Here is a 16,247-nt window from a genome sequence, read left to right as displayed (position 1 = left end):
TTGTATCTTACTCTGCTGTATTTTGTTCTCTTCCACCAGCTGATCTACATGATGGCTACTACATATAACTATGCTGTTTTGAAGTTTAAGAGTCGGGAAGATTGCTGCACTAAATTCTAAATTGTATAAGCCCAGTAAAGAGCTGCATTGCGTAGCTTGAAATACCACTGACACCCTAGGCTAAAAGTCTAGCTTTCTGAATTTTGTTACAGTAATTGTAAATAGCTTCAGTAAGCATCATTTAGCTTATCAGATTAATAAAATGACTTCGTGTATATGAACTATGATGTGGATGAGATCTGGCTATTTTTTCATGTCGAGAGGATTCAGTTACTGTAGGGGTATTTGTAAAGCATCCTTCTGAAGATGGGGTGTTTCCATTTGAAGTCTCCATTTGCTTTCTAACAGTCATCTCTAAAACAAATACTGGAATGGTTCAGGGTCAGAATTACTAATTTATTCTTCATCCTGAACACCAAATACAACCACCCCCCCACCCCCTGAGTACAAAATATATATGATACAAAAGAAAAGGAATAGTGAAGTAGTGCCAGTCTCTTTCGGCAGAAATCAGAAGCCCAGGTATTATCTATTAGTTGGCTTGTGTTTCCAGTGCACTGATGATAAAGTTGATTATTTTCTTTTACTTCATTTTTACGCAATTGCCAAATCACACTCTCTCTGGAAGGAAATATATCCTTGTATTAGCTCTGCGTAAAACAATCACATTCTTTCTTTTGGACCCTGAACTAGTAAGAAACAGCGTATGAACAGCTTCTGTTCTTGTATGGCTTGCACTTTAGTAACTGATTTCTCAGTAGCCAGATCTCAAAACTGTAAGTATGACTGCACGGGAAGCAAAACCATGCATAGATCCTAGAGACCTTTTTACACTGTTGGGATTAAAAACAAAGAGAAGTGAATCAGTGTTTTCAGATGTAGATTTTTTTTGCAAGAAGTATGGTGAAAAGAAGTTGGGAAGAGATGAATGCACAAACTAGAAAAAATCCACATAATAATAATAATAATAATAATAAAAATGAGCAAGTTGCTACATATGATATAAAACTCTTCACCTGAGGTTGGACAATGGAAGTTTAAAATGTAGTTATAAAAATATACTTCTTAACCCAGAGATTGCATGCTTTTGCTTAGTTTTGGACTCATGTTTTGCTGTTTAATTTTTCAATATGTTAATGTAGCCTTGTTCACGTAAATAAAACTGTTTACAGTTTCAGGTTTTTTGGGGGTGGGGGGTGGGGTGGAATTCTCATCTGCTTGTTGGGGGAAAAGACTTACCAGGACCTGGGCTTGGATATGCATAAACACCACAACTGTAGAAAGCGGTTCTTCTGAGCACCTTGTAGTTTACAATTATGTATATCGCCATGTACAAAACTTTTTTCCTGCTTCCCCCCATTCTGCATTTTAATTGATCCGTACAACTCTGTAGCTCATTTTATTACTGTTATACTAACTTTCTCTAAGTTGTGAATAACCGACTGAAGTATTAGCATGCCAAATTCTAGAGATCTTTGAAAATAGCCTCTGTGCTTGTTATAATAACAGAATGCTTATTAACGTAGAATAACTTTTTTTTTTGGTCGTTATTTTAAAGAGCGTCTATTAATCTAACTAGCAGCTTGCTTTGCCTCTTGACATGCTCACTAGCCATCATGCTCACCCTTCTCTTCCAGATCCACTTCCTCATGATACTGTCTTCTAACTGGGCCTACTTAAAGGATGCAAGCAAAATGCAGGCCTACCAAGATATCAAAGCAAAAGAAGAGCAGGAGCTTCAGGATATCCAGTCTCGGTCAAAAGAGCAACTCAATTCTTACACATAAATGTATGCCACAGTAATTCAGCAGAAGAATTCTGTAGCTCTGACAAATCAACAAATAGCTGCTCTGCAGTACAGATGTGTGTCTACCAAACAAAATTAGAGAGAAGTGCAAAAGCTTCACGTTCCAGCTCCTGGAACGCTTTCACAGGGAAATCTTCCCAAGGGTAATCTTCCATCCTTTCATAGAGAGAATGGAGGGTTTATTCCAGGCATTTTAAAAGGCAACACTTCACAATAAGTGACCAAATTATTCCTCTTTGAGACTTTTGGTATTTAATATTTGACAAGTTCTACAGCATGACGTCCTGCACAAAACTGTGGCAGGTGCTCCAAACCAGCAGGCAGTAGATCTCTGCACGTGATTTAGTATCTCCGTTTATATACCAAATGAAACCGTGGCCGGCTAGGATTTCTGACAGCTCGTGCTTACGTGACAGCACAGTTGCAGCAGTTTGAAGTTGCAACGGGGCCGTCTTTGAACACTATTTACACGGGCCACAGGAACAGCACTCTGCTTTTGTGCCACACTTTTTTATGATGAAGCAGTCACACTCCTGTGCTTACCTGAGTGCTGAGCAGACGTCCTGAGTTTTAATCTTTTTATTAACTATTTAATGGAATGTAGATCCCTGGATCTGGATAATGATCCCCTTCTTTGAAAATAAATGTCAGCTTTGCCTTAATATTTATTTTCTATAAATGTCTTAGCATTTATATAGTGGCAGGAGACCATTATCCTACATTTTAAGTAAGTGAAAAGTGTTACCTTATTAAAATGACACTGATCTGACTATTCCAAATGAGTGGATGAGAAAGTTTGCAGAGTTTTACACAAACAATAAAAATTACAGCCATAAACCAGAATACAGGATGTCCACCTTTCTCTATCTTGGTGCTTAGCAAATTTATAGTCAGTGCTTATGTGTTTTCCTTTTTACAAATTAATTAGCACATGAAGAAAACGTGGTGTTCAGAAAAAAACAAACAACAAACTGGTGCCATTTTAAAAGTCATTTCCCATAGAAGTCTGCCTTCTAATTAATGTTTTTTTCAGAAGCATTCAGTGATATCTTGAGTATTAGTGATGGTATATTTGGTGTTTGTTCTATATGATATATATATATATATATAAATGTTGGGGGGAAAAAGTAAAATGCATCAGTCATTTAAAAAAATTAAATATTTAAGTCATACCCATGTTAAGCTGACGTGTGGTTTGATAGTTTTGACTGTTTGCTGAATATAAATCAAAGGAAGCACAAATTTCTTCAAGTCAGTATTAAGAGAAAAGGTATTTTGGGGGGTATTAATTTCAAATATAATTTTTTTGTTAAATATTGGAGTCTAATTTGACAGTTTCAAAAAAGGGGCAAAGTTGATCAATGTAGAGCAAATATGACAAAATAGCCTAGTGTATGTTCTTACCTGTTGCATGAAGGAGACATTTCTACAGCAATGCAGGTGATGTTCTAGCCCAGTGTTTGCATAAGGGTAATAATGGAGGCAGTGTCTTAAAGCCTAATTCTTTTCTAATTCAGTGTAGCTATTACTGGGAGTTTTTGAAGTTTTGTTTAAGTAGTCTAATATTTTTATGTAAAGAGCATTAAATTTTGCTATGTATAAATTTTTGTAACCTAACAGTGAATCAATATTTTCTATCAGTGCCAAGGGCTTCCTGTAGTTACATCCAAGTGTTAAAATAAATATTTGTAGATAATAGACACCACTTGTGTACGCTTATTTGAAAACAGACCTTCAGCTACTCCATACTAGTGCATCTCTCTGCTTCATGTCTCTCTCTGAAGTTACACACGTTTTTGTTCCGTAGTATCAATCCACTTGCCCCTGTACGGGGCAGGGATGCCCTGTAGGTGTCCGTGTCAGCGTGGTAAGTCAGCGAGTGTTTCTAGCGTGAAGTATTGGTAGTTGTTCCAGGCCAGCATAACGCAACAAGTGCTATCCATCCCATTCCGGACATCAACCACCAAGCTGTAAATCCAGTGTTGCTGCAAGACCAAATTAAGCAGTGTGTAAAATTAGACTAGCCACCAAATCACATTTTAGCTTAATTCCTAAAGGAAAGTTTATATCTGTCACATTTTTGGTATGTCGTGTTTCAACATCCAATGAATTCAAGATAGAGCTATGGGTTTTGCCCCTAAATTCTGTCAAACTTGGCTTCATGTTCTTGTAGTTAGGTCAAGATGAGCAGCCTCCAATGCAGTGCAAGTTGTAATATATGCTGCCACCCAAAATTACTTCATTGATTAAAAAATTACTGTATTTTATACTGTAAATAAAGTTTAATGATCTTGCCTATAACCTACCTACAAAATACAAAGCTTAAATAAAGATGAGTGAGTTAAATAGCATTTTTATTTGAATCTCTCCGTTCTGGGCTGGTTAATGCCAACAAGGTGATACATGAGCTAAGGCTGCTTTTGAAAGTGTTTGCTTCCCCTGCCGTAGCAGTAAAAGGAGCAAGTCAGCTTGGGTCTGTCACACGTGGCTCTCTGAAGCTGCGCAAGCCAAGGCCTTCCACGGGACATCTTTAAAAACCTGTGATGATGACTGAATTTTTTGTTACCTGCCCATGGTTTCTTTAATCTACAGGTTCTAACAGTTGGAGGGGAAGGGTTTGGGGTGTGGGGAGCACCACTTGAAAAGCCGTCCAAGTTTATAGGAATTCAGTGCCAAAGCCAACTTACCTGAACATATGGATTAATTTCTTTGCACTGCTTTGTCCTTTCTCTCACCCCACTCAAGGGCCTCCTGGATTAACACCACATCAGGGCTTGCTATTTGAAGTCAATGACTGAAGTGCTGAGACAACTCAAAATCAGCTTTATTAATTTATAATTATATAGCCTGCAATCTTGGTGTCTAACATTTATTACAACTTTTTACAGGCAGAAAGCTGCTTTAAAAACATTTTTTTTGGTAAAAAATAATAATAGTAAAACTCAGTACTGTTGTTCACCAGAAGTTTTCATCCATGTCTCCATGAGAAATGCCTGCAGTGCTGTATTAAGGATAGGAGGGAAAAGAAAGTGGTATGAGCCCGAAGTAGTTTCTTATCTTAAATAAAAATACTTGTTTTAAAAGAAAGTTAGGAGACTGCCCCCACTGCAATTCTCTTGCTGTTTCAGTGAACTGAAGGAAATCAGCAAGCCTTTAAGGATGAGGATTTGGGCCTTCATGAACAGAAAGCCATCTCAAATCTATCAAAAAGCAGTACTATCTATCCAGTACTGTTGTAGTGCTTACCCAGTGAAAAAGAACACTATACAGATACCAATTCAGGAGCACGAGGGTAGGGCCTGGTAGGTAAAACAGCGCTTTAGAGGCCCCGGTAATACGGAACCATAGTAATGATTACAGTGAGCAATTTATATATATTTTTTTTAACAACTGCTCCATTTTTTTTGCTTATATATATATTTTCATTTCTACAGCTTCCAATACAGATTGATAGAGGGTTATTGTTTTTTTTTCTCTCAAGTAACTAAAAACTACATATCTGTATTTATCCCTGTCTAGAGAGAACCAGGGGAAATGCCCTAGCTGTGGTAACATCTGAAAAAAGTGTGTGAACTAGTTTGTTAAAAGTCCATGATGCTACCGATCAATCAAAGCTAGATTCCATGCTAATAACAGACTATCTGCAAGGTGCAGCGCAGACAAACCTTCACAAGGTCATTAGCCAAGAAGAATCCCTCATGCTTCAGCCCACTGTGAAGGAACTGAGATGCTACTCAGTTGCAGATAAAAAGTTCTAATTGCAACAGCTATTGAAACAGATCCTTGAACGTAATTCCCAGATCCGAATTCCATACAGTCCATAAACTTACCTGTATAAGAATTGGGAGGACCCTCAATTTTTCCAACACATTTGCTTTTGATGACTAGTGTATTTTGCTTTTTAAGGAGGCAGATGTCTCTCAACCACATTTCAAACTGTAACTATTAATATGTTGTAACAGAAGTGATGATTAATAGTCATATATGAGCCTTACCTGTCATCCTTTTCACTAGATAGAAGTCCCTCTGTAAGTGATACTTCTCCTATTTCTTCTTTTTTTGAATCCTGGCAACAAAGAGGAAAATACATTTTCTATAACTGGTTCTTAAGTCAAGGTTTAAGTGACTCTAATAATAGTATCTGTATTTTATGGCACCCAACTGAAAATAAAAATCTTTTGAAGGAGCCACCCTATTTCTACAAATGCTACGCTGCATCTAGAATAATGATGCTTTGGAAGATTGGGTTTGGGTAATGTCTGAACAAAAGTATGCTGCTGCATTCCTTCATCGAAGTAATGTTCACCCATGTATGTAGCTGTTCAGGTCAAGTTTTCCATTTTGCCAGGATAAATCCTATCAATCATCAGTTGTGTTAGTGGAACACAAACTGACCTATGTAGAGGTTCAAACTGTACTTAAACACATTTTAAACTAAAAATTGAGGACATTTAAATTTAAATACTGTCCCAGTACCTAAAAAAGCGACAAACAAACCAACCCCCTCCCACAGAATACCAGAACAAAAACCCTTTTGGAAGAAAGTTTTCAGGTTTTTTTCTTTTGAATCAACACATTTTTGCAATACAAATCCAAACACTCATCTCTGCAGGTTGTTACATAAAGCTTCTAAGCATACTTAGCAAGACACAAATTCAGTCAATATTTTTGGGACCCTGGTTTGAGAATAATCATCACCTTGTTTGCCAGTTCCTCCTCTCTGCGCTGTTGAATTATTCTCATGTATTTTTCTAATGGATTTGGAGTAGGAACCTTTACATTATCTTCAGCACCAGCATTACTGTTTTCAGATTTTACTCCCTCATCTTCATCTATTTTCATTGAGTCTTGGATCTGCTTTAAGACACAAAATCAAAATTAAATACCAATCAGCTCAAGAAAAATACCTGAATACCTGCACTACACACAGGATTTCATGTTAACCTCGGTAAAACATGCCAGTCTAAACAGCATTAAACTTGTTACATGCAGTTCAAGATCAAATGTTAAGCTATTGCTTCAATTCAAAAAGTGACATTCAAGAAATCCCACTCTAACCCTGTCTGGATGTCTGAGAGGCTGTGAGGCCTGAGGCTTCTATGTATGACATCATCAACATGTGAACTGAAGATGAGCTGACGCAGGTATGCAAGTTTCTTGAAGGGCCTAGTTTGCTGGTGTGAAGGGTAGCATGAGCACATCTGATCAGTACCACTACACTGAATCAAATAAATAAACCAAGATTTAAGGGTTGGAAGAGGAAGACAAAATGGGAGGGAGCAAAAAAGTTTTACACAAGTTCTAGAAGTCCAGAACACTACTTCAACATGTGCCACATCAGCTCAAAGGGATTTAAGCAAACTCCTTAAGGTCTCCTTATAACTTCTATTTCCAAGAAAGTACCCTAGATACCCTGATACAGGCTAATGAACAGATGGACATGAACATGTTCTGGTGTTGTCTGACCAGCAGCGGTCCAGACCAGAAAGACAGGGAATGTATCGCTTGTTCCAATAGCCTCGTGACAGCTCAGCTGCCTTCTAAGTTCTGGCCATGAAACTGTAGCTTCCAGTTACATGAAGCATGGAAGAAAAAGCATCTGTTTCCTGTGAAGAAGTTACCTGGCATACGGAGAAATTCTAGCAAGACTCTTTGGTTAATTGCACAAGTACATAAAAGAACTTAGCCTCTACTCCTTTCACTTAAAGAATAAAAGCTATTTTCAACCAAGTAACACACACAGCAATCCTAAAATACATGGCACTACAAAGCTGCATTACTGTCAGATACTTAAACACTACATCACCACCTCTTTGTTAAGCTTTTCCGCTTCTTTTTGCTCTCTTTCCAAAGCTTCCTGTTGTTCTTTCTCTCTCCTTTCTTCTCTTACTTTCCTTTCTTCTAAGTTTTTCTCAACTTCTCTATTCTGTTCTTCAATCTGTCTTTGATCCAGCACCGCTGTGAAAAATTATTTCAACATCTGTGATTTGATTTATGTAGTTCAGTAATCTACTACAGTAGCATACAAATAAGTAACAGGTTCACGTATAACATTAATAATAAATGAAAAACAACTGGATATATTGTTTATACATATACTAATGTTATTCTTAGGTATCTGGTAATGTTTCTTCCCACCTCTAAACATTTTTAGGCTGGTACATGACTCACTAGTGTTAAAAGGTAGAGCCAAAGTAGAGGCCAGAGAGTTGACAAACCTCTCTATGCACTTCTCATTCCTACCATGGACTTTCTTATTAAATGTCTGTTATCCTAAAGTTCATGTTGCTATATTCTTTCCCCCTCTGCAATATGGGTGGATACAATTCTTTGTATCTATAAAGCAAAGTACTTAAAAAACCTTTGGAAATTATTGCAGGACATACTGCTGATGTGACCAGTGTATTTAAAAAGCTATGTAAGCAGAACAGTATTCAGATAGTAATTAGATGGGCAAACTATATACTGGGAATTGTTAGAAGCTAGAAAGCTCTTCTCTAAATAAAAATGATCATAATGCTTCTATCTAGAACAATTTAAAAAGCAGCATATGCTGCACTGAAACCATCCTCATCTACGCAAAGAATTAAAACAGCATTGTGATAATACGGTTTGCGAACAGAGTCAAGAAAAATGAAAAAAATCTAGACAAGCAGTACCTAAAATACTTAAAAAAAAAAAAAAAACAAAACCAACAAGCAAACCAACAAACCAAAACCTTTCAAGTCTTATTTCTATCAAGAGCAGAAATAATATTTAATAATTATCCTAAAGAGAAAAGAAAAAACCAAAATCATCTCTCCAGAAGCTGGACAGGAGGGTGGGACAGGTAGCAAAAGTGTTTAAATTAAAAACAAATTTAACCAAAACCAGGGTGCAAAAGTCATCCTCATACAGTAAAAAAAATGAAAACATTCCTTCCTCTTTATTACATAATTTGCCCTCTGGGAAAAATTTTTCAATCACACCAGCACACATACCTAAAGAATGTTAAATATTTGGCTTTTTGTTTTATACATTTGACATTAAGAAGGGTATTCACTTTTGTTTCTGAGCTGAGAACTCACTTAAGTCCTGCAGTGAAGTGGCTGTTGCTGGCACAGTGGCTGTGACATGGTTTCCATTGACGATGTCCCCAGATGGATGCAAGGCATCACTTTCACACTGCTCTGGAATGTCCCCCTGATCTGGAGAAGAAATTTGAACAATGGCTTCATTATTTTGTAATTACAATAGTGGAGCACAGCAATGGACACAAAGTGTGGGAATGGCTGAATTAGAACACATAAATACCAGTACTAATTGAGCATTTTCCCTTTACCTTGACCATTTCCCTGAGGATTAAGAATTATCATAGGCTGTACTTGCTTCTTTAATTACAGAATTGTTAGTTTTGAAACTAGCTTTTGGAACACATCTGTTTACAAAGCCAAAACAGGTTCATGAATAAATATACAACAGAAAACCAAAATGTTTTCATTTCTTTACATAATCAAGATACAGGTCACAGAACAATTACATGTCCAAGCTTAGCTTATCCTTTCTATGCATGTAAAACAACCTCTAATGCTTCGATCACATACTATTTCTTTATTAGGATCCTTGCCTTCTTCAGTGCACAGGATGGATACTGCTAACTTGGATAGTCTACATTATATTTTCTTCTCCCTGCGCAATGTGGCGCTGAATTTACAAACACACAACTACTATACTTCCTCTGTGATCATTGCTATGACACGCAACTGCTTCTATTATCTCAGTTTTATGGGAGAACACAAAAAGAGATAAAAGGTCACATGTAGCCATTATCTCTAGGTAGACAACCTGAAATACACAGGACCATTTTTCTAAGCATTTAGTGTAAGATAGTACAGATAACCCTATACACCTCCTTAAGTTTTGGGTAAACATTTAGAAAATATCAATTTCCCAGCCTTCAAATATTATCAAGGTTTCAAGCATTTTTCTTTCCCATGTTATAATAAAACTGAAATATTTTGCATGAAGAAAAACAAGACACCCAAACCGATCAGCTTCTCTCTCAGAATGGTCTGGATCTCTTTAAATTAAAATTATTTTAAAGGAAGTATAGATGAAGGCACCACAGAAAATTTCTTTCAAACTGTCAGTCTAGCAAAGTTATGAGAATGTTTTCAGTTTCTTACAAAAGCAACAGGAAGTCCTAGCAGCTTCGCCTAGGAAAGTAAATTCGATATATGTCTTATGTGTAAGACCAAAATAATAATGGGTTATCACACTCAAGAGAAAATCTATTCTGGTTTTTTGCTCTCTCTTTAACTTTAGGTTTAAATTATAACCTTATCGACAACAACATAATTTACATACGAGGCATCAGTATGTTTCAGGGTATGTAATATTTAAATAGTCAAAAAATTCCTTTCACAAATAGGTTCCTGTTAAGTATTCTATCTAACTTCCAAAGGTCTGCTAACTACACAAACAAACCAACCAACCCAAACCCAAACCAATATAGTACAAAACATCTTTACATTAACCCTTCTGCAAAGGAAAAAGAAGTAACACTCTGTACACCTTCAGTCCTTTAGGTAAGGGTAGACAGCAAAAGATGCATTATTTCCTTAACACAAGCACATCAATTAAAAGCAATTACTGCCAACAGAAATTCCATCTTTTCTTGCCAAAGCTCACTCACAGTTGGATTAAAAGGCTTCCACATTTTCTGGTATCTCCTTCACTCCATTGTTTTTTTTCTACTCTTATCAACTTCTTCCTTCATTATATCTTATTCTACATTTACTTTTTAGATTTTACATTCTTATTCCCTCTCCAATTCATCCTGGGTTACCTTCACCCATTGTTAGCCATTCTGATTTCATTCTACATACTGAGATTATCTTTTGATGCAGTCTGATCCAACTGAATTACTGTTGATTGAGAAATCATCAGCATATGCAAACCCTTAATGTACTACCACACGTCACTAAATGATACAGTGGTAACTTACTTGGACACAGCATCTACTCAGGCCTAATTGCCAAGAAAATGCCAGTCTATTCTTAAATGTGATAAAATAAATGTGAAATATGTAATGTATTCCTAAAAGTCTCTAATACGAAATTAAACAAATAAATCTAAATCTAATTAAAATATGAGATAAGTAAAAACCATTAGTAGCTACAGGCTCAGTTCACATTCAAATAATGCATTTAAAGCTTATAAAAAGAAAACTAAATGAAGTAAATTAAAAAACAACAAATGTACTGAGTAAAACTTCACAGAGAAATGCATAGATGAGCCATCAGCTTCTGCTAGTTATCACTAAACACTATCAGCACATTTGCTGTTTAAACAAACTATCTTTTTTGGTTGGTTGGTTGGTTTTTAAAATACTAAAAGCCATATTCTCACAGGTTCAGGAGAGTGAGCAAGGGCATCACTCCATCTTCCATATGAGGTAACTATAACCAAGAGAACAAGCCATTCTTGGACCTAGGAAAAGACTCACACCAATTAGAGGTATTTTCTTTTAAATCAGTGATTCTAACTCTCCCATACAATAATTATAATGTCTTCACCAACTATGAATTTAATTGTACCACCCCATGACATATCTCCCCCAGTCTCAAGACTTTACAGACCTAACAAAATTTGGAAATGAGAAAGGTGTTCAGCTTGCTGTTCACATCTTTCTCATTGACAATTTCACTTGCTTTAAACCCCCAGTTTCATGGGAGATATGGCTGCTCAGGTCCAACATTAAGATGTCACTCAAATGCTGAAAAACTAGGAAATAAAGCCAGTAACTGTGCTTCTATGTCTCTCTCCATATACAAATGGCTATGAAGTGCATTAACTTTTATTATCCTCCTCTTTCTACAGTACCTTAGTTAAACCAAAAATTTTTGAAAACTGACCCTGCAGGCTTGACTGCAGCATATAGAGGGAAACATTTTATAGCACGCAATGCAAAACACCACATAACGACAAAGTTCTTCCTCCAATCAACAGAGAACAGAAATGCAAATAAACAAAATGCTGACCTCAGAGAAAAAAAACAATTACGATAAAATTCGTGTTTCAGTAACTGAACCATATGTTCCAAAACTACTCAGAGATGCTGATTAATGACATAATTGCAAGTGTTCTTCACACATTTACACACACTTCTAAAGTAACTTCTAATTCATACTATTGAAGCCTCAGTTATTGAAGGAAAAATCAACAAGAGTATATGTAATGGCTATAGAAACTTATCTTCAGAATTAACATCTTAGTAATACTGCTCTGATATTGGTCCATGATGAACACTCCTTGGAGTTTTACTTTATGCAGCAAATATAATAGAGCCTCAAGTTAGTTCATATACTAGTACACTTTGCTGTTTTAAAAAAAAAAATCCTACACAATTTTAAAACATTCTGAAACAACTGTCAGACCTACATGCATTAATCACAACAAGGTTATGCAAGATTTCTGAACAAAAAGTATGTTCCCAAATTTCAGAGCCAACTTGATTTCAGTGTCTACTTTCTACTACAAACCCTTCTCCTCTAATGATGCAAATATGAAGAAAATTAATCTCTCATCATCTGAGACAGTTTGTTTTTATTTCCAACATCAGACAATTTTTTCTCTCCAGCTACAGTCTTAAACTGTGAAGACAATTGTCTTACAACTGTTAAGCCATAAGGTGTTAAACAAACTGTCTAAAATGCACTAAAACTTACATTCAAGAGAAGAAATGCGTTCTTCAAGGTCCTCATACATTAGTTTCTCTGGTTTGGGGATATCACTGAAATCTTGTTTATCTGTTCTTTCATTATGAAGTCTGAAAGAAGAAGGAAGAACACAATTTAACAAATAGAAATGCTAAACTTTTAAGCAAATAGCTGAGATTTAAATACAAGGATTACTCACATGCTTAGCAACAGACTAAACCAAACGTAAAAACCATGCAACCAAAATGCTGTAACTTTCTGACTCAAAAGTTAAGGTATTTAAATACAGTTCTCTAACTTTTACCAAAAGTCAGCTCCATCTCTCTGATAGTCATCTCCCTGCAGCCTTTCCCCAAGGCCTATATATGACATAAAGGCATTACATTAAAACAAGATACACTCTCAAAAGGCATAGAAAGGAGTAAGAAAAAGAAAAAAAGGAGAAATACAAAGAATTGTGACACTTAGTCAATCAAAATTAAGAAATTTGCCTTTTTAGGCTCTGTGTTAGTCTAATCCCCACTGTGATGTCATCTTAACAGATGTGTTTGAGGTGTATTAGATGCCTCGCAAAACATACATGCAGGGGTGAAAATCTGGGTTCTATGAAAAATGAGTTTACTGCCCTTGTTTATCTCATCGAAAAGATAATGTGAAAGAACAATATCTCCCACATGACCCAGCTACTAAACTCTGACCAGAACCAGAACAGCAAAAGGAGTGCAGGTCACTAATGAAATTCAGCAGCAGCACTTCATAAAGGGGCTTACTTCACACCAGCTCGTGCTCTTCACCATGGCATAAATGTGTTTGTGCTTACAATTTCTAAGGAATTCAGGTCTTCTATGGGGCAAAAGTGGAGAACAAACAACACATACCCCCACAATGAGACATGTCCAATAAAAAAAAAATGTTAGTCTGGGGAACAAATGAATAAATCTGCATTGTCAGAACGGATAGTTCAGTAATGTCAGTGGGGAAAAATACCCTGTAAATTAAATATGACAGAGCAAATGGAACTTCAAGTTTTTGGAAGTCTACTTCATGTTTTTAGTCCTTCCTTCACAGAAATGGTTAAGTGTTAAACAGTTGTCAAGGATGCAAGGTTCAAGGACATGCATGCCACTTTCTTCAATACTGTGTCCTACAACACTGCTAGAAAGACAGTCAATACACTGCCTCAGATTCAGCAAACTGAAGAGGTCTGCCTCATGAAGACAAGTAAACACATGTATTTCCAAAGAGTTTTCAAAATTCATTCCATCATACAAAGTTGGCAACCAAACCCCAGACTGTACCTAATGTCAATACTCCATAAAACAGTACTGGTGTGCCAATCAACACCAAATGATTAAATTGCATGAGTTATGCTTAAAATTACCATTAAAGCTTAAACAAAAAACAACCACCACCATCTAAACTATTTTGTTAATGTCCGAAATTACTTTTTTAGCCCAAAACTGGTAACACCCCTCACAATCGGTTTCTTCAGCCCTAAACAAAAAAAGGAATGGTTTAGATAATAATCTGCCTCATAATTCTAGTCTTCCTGTCTATGTTTATTGGCTTCCTTCATACCACTCATATCTTGAAACATAAATAAACAAAGAGCTCCTGTAGTCACAGAAGCAATTGTTCTTCCCCACTGACAGAGGTCTAACTTGTAATGGCTTGCTGGTGTTACAGCATCATATTTTCTTTTCTTTTCCTTTTAAAGAAGTTCCCATTGCCACTTAAAATCTACAGGTCATAAACTAATCCCACAATACACATCAATGATCTGGCATTTGCCTAATAATGAGAGTAAATAACTGGAAAAGCCCACACATGCATTTCTGAAATATTTTATGTAACAGAAAACAGTCCAAGGCACAAGAAATTAAAAAAAAATACTCATCAAAAGAATGTTTTCCCTTTAAGAAAGTCTTGGGAAAGCAGCAAGTTCAAGAAAATTATTGGGACCTCATACCCTTGCTTTGTCACAAGGAACCCAAGAAAGCAATTACAAGCCAGAGCTGCCTGCCCGGACCCTGGCCTGTTCTCTGCAACACAACTTGCTTATACTGTTCACTCTTCAGGCAGCATGGACTCTACAACATCCTTCAAAGAAGTACAGTCCCTCGCAGTATTAGAGCATTTTTCCATATCACCTTAACATGCAGGTTAACATTCAACCTTCACTTTGTAAGGTCTGTCACAGGATTACAAGAAATCTGAGAAATAGTGTAGGAAATGTGAATGAGCAGGGAAAGAAGAGACAGCCACTTAAAGGAACAAACCTCATGGTCCCTAGGAATCCCAACAGCTTCTTTTCAAGGCCAAGAACATAAAGGCTCTCTCCAAATTCTAACCACAAAAAAGACCCTCTCTACATTAAATGTATATTGAGGACTTGATAACAACAAAATAAAAAAAGCCTATGAATGCCTGCTAGACCTGCCCCAGGACAAGCTGTCTTTCTTCAGCCATCAAATCTGGAACGATGGCTAACAGTTTAAGGCCAACTCAAGTGTCTCTTTTTAGGAAAGAAACATTAAAAATTAAATACTCAAGCTTTTTCTGAAGATACCTATTCAGGATTCTCAGTTTTGGAGAGTAGAACCACCAGTGACCATTAAGAACAGAAGAATTTCATACATGGAAATAGGAAATACAGAGAGGAAAGAGAAGTCATTTTTATGCAGCTTAATTTTGCTAACTTATTCATTTACTTAAAAGAGATCTTAAAAAAAAAAACAAGGGAGAAGAGAAAAGTTCTGCTACCCAACCCATTCCCACATGTAAAGGAGACTGGAGATTCCTATTCTGAAAACAGTTATAGGCACATGAACAAGCTCTTCAGAGAAGGAAAAAAAAGTTAGCGTTACAGCTTGTTAATGAATGAAGCGAGAATGTACAACTGCCTTGATTTAAATACTTAAACAGGGACCAGAAACTACTGAGCTTCAATTAGCAAAAGCTCATCAGTCAGATGACAGATGTGAAAAATAGACACAATAAAAGAGACATAGCTTTGGTCAAGGAATTAGTGGCCTTTTTTTTACTAGGGGTTTTTGTGTGCATTAAATACAACCTCAATAGCTTTTGAACATCAAGCATATTCAAATGGCCTGTTCTAATATGGGAAAGATGAGAGATTATCACTACTTTGGACAGGAATTTGTGATGAGCTTGTAGTTTTACCTTTTTCTTGAAAAATAATTTCAAGTCATTGAAAAAAGAAGTTTACTCCTCTAAAGACCCAACTTTGTCTTCTGAAATGGTTTGTTCTCAAATCAGTCTACAATGTCAGCATTCCTCACATGTTTAAAAAATAAGATTTTTTTCATAGATATTATACATAGGCATGCAAGTCAGTGGTTCCTAAAAGTAAATCTGAGTTAAACAGCAGATTTTACATTTTTAGGAAACTTTTAGAAAACATGTTTTCTGAAATCAGTGATTAACAGAATATTTATTTATTAATAATGAATCATTCAGCTGTCTGAAAGTGGTCTACTGTGTAAGGAAATACAATGAAAAATAAGGTCTACACTGATACAATAGATTTCAAGAGCTGCAGAACTTGCAGCTCTCTTGAAATACAAGGATCACACGACACCTTGCTCTCAAAAGTTTGTCAGAACTCTGACACATGAAAAATAGAAAACCAAAGAAGGGCAAAAGCAAAAGTTTATTGT

General features: G+C 36.3%; 2 protein-coding genes across 17 annotated transcripts in view; one reads left to right on the top strand and one right to left on the bottom strand.

The window, feature by feature from the left end:
* Positions 1–3,567, top strand: part of GPM6B (glycoprotein M6B) — a 112,786-nt gene extending 109,219 nt beyond the window's left edge. For 6 of the 7 annotated variants that reach the window (XM_029999327.2, XM_029999325.2, XM_029999326.2 and 3 more), the window contains one exon: positions 1,698–3,567. In XM_029999327.2, the coding sequence (XP_029855187.1) occupies positions 1,698–1,847 (150 nt within the window). In that variant the 3' untranslated portion in view covers positions 1,848–3,567. Of the gene's footprint in view, positions 1–39 lie in introns of all 7 variants that reach the window. The other variant, XM_029999322.2, reaches the window with a different exon arrangement.
* Positions 1,611–16,247, bottom strand: part of OFD1 (OFD1 centriole and centriolar satellite protein) — a 38,333-nt gene continuing 23,696 nt past the window's right edge. For 5 of the 10 annotated variants that reach the window (XM_029999313.2, XM_041119444.1, XM_041119445.1 and 2 more), the window contains 6 exons: positions 12,577–12,677; positions 8,935–9,054; positions 7,677–7,825; positions 6,566–6,724; positions 5,863–5,933; positions 4,696–4,868 (listed from right to left, as the gene is read on the bottom strand). In XM_029999313.2, coding sequence (XP_029855173.1) covers positions 4,823–4,868; positions 5,863–5,933; positions 6,566–6,724; positions 7,677–7,825; positions 8,935–9,054; positions 12,577–12,677 — 646 coding nt within the window. In that variant the 3' untranslated portion in view covers positions 4,696–4,822. The other 5 variants (XM_029999314.2, XM_041119443.1, XM_029999315.2 and 2 more) reach the window with 5 other exon arrangements.

Source organism: Aquila chrysaetos, chromosome 23 (genome assembly GCF_900496995.4).
Source record: "Aquila chrysaetos chrysaetos chromosome 23, bAquChr1.4, whole genome shotgun sequence".
Taxonomy (NCBI): Eukaryota; Metazoa; Chordata; class Aves; order Accipitriformes; family Accipitridae; genus Aquila; species Aquila chrysaetos.
This window is presented reverse-complemented; position numbering and strand designations above follow the sequence as displayed.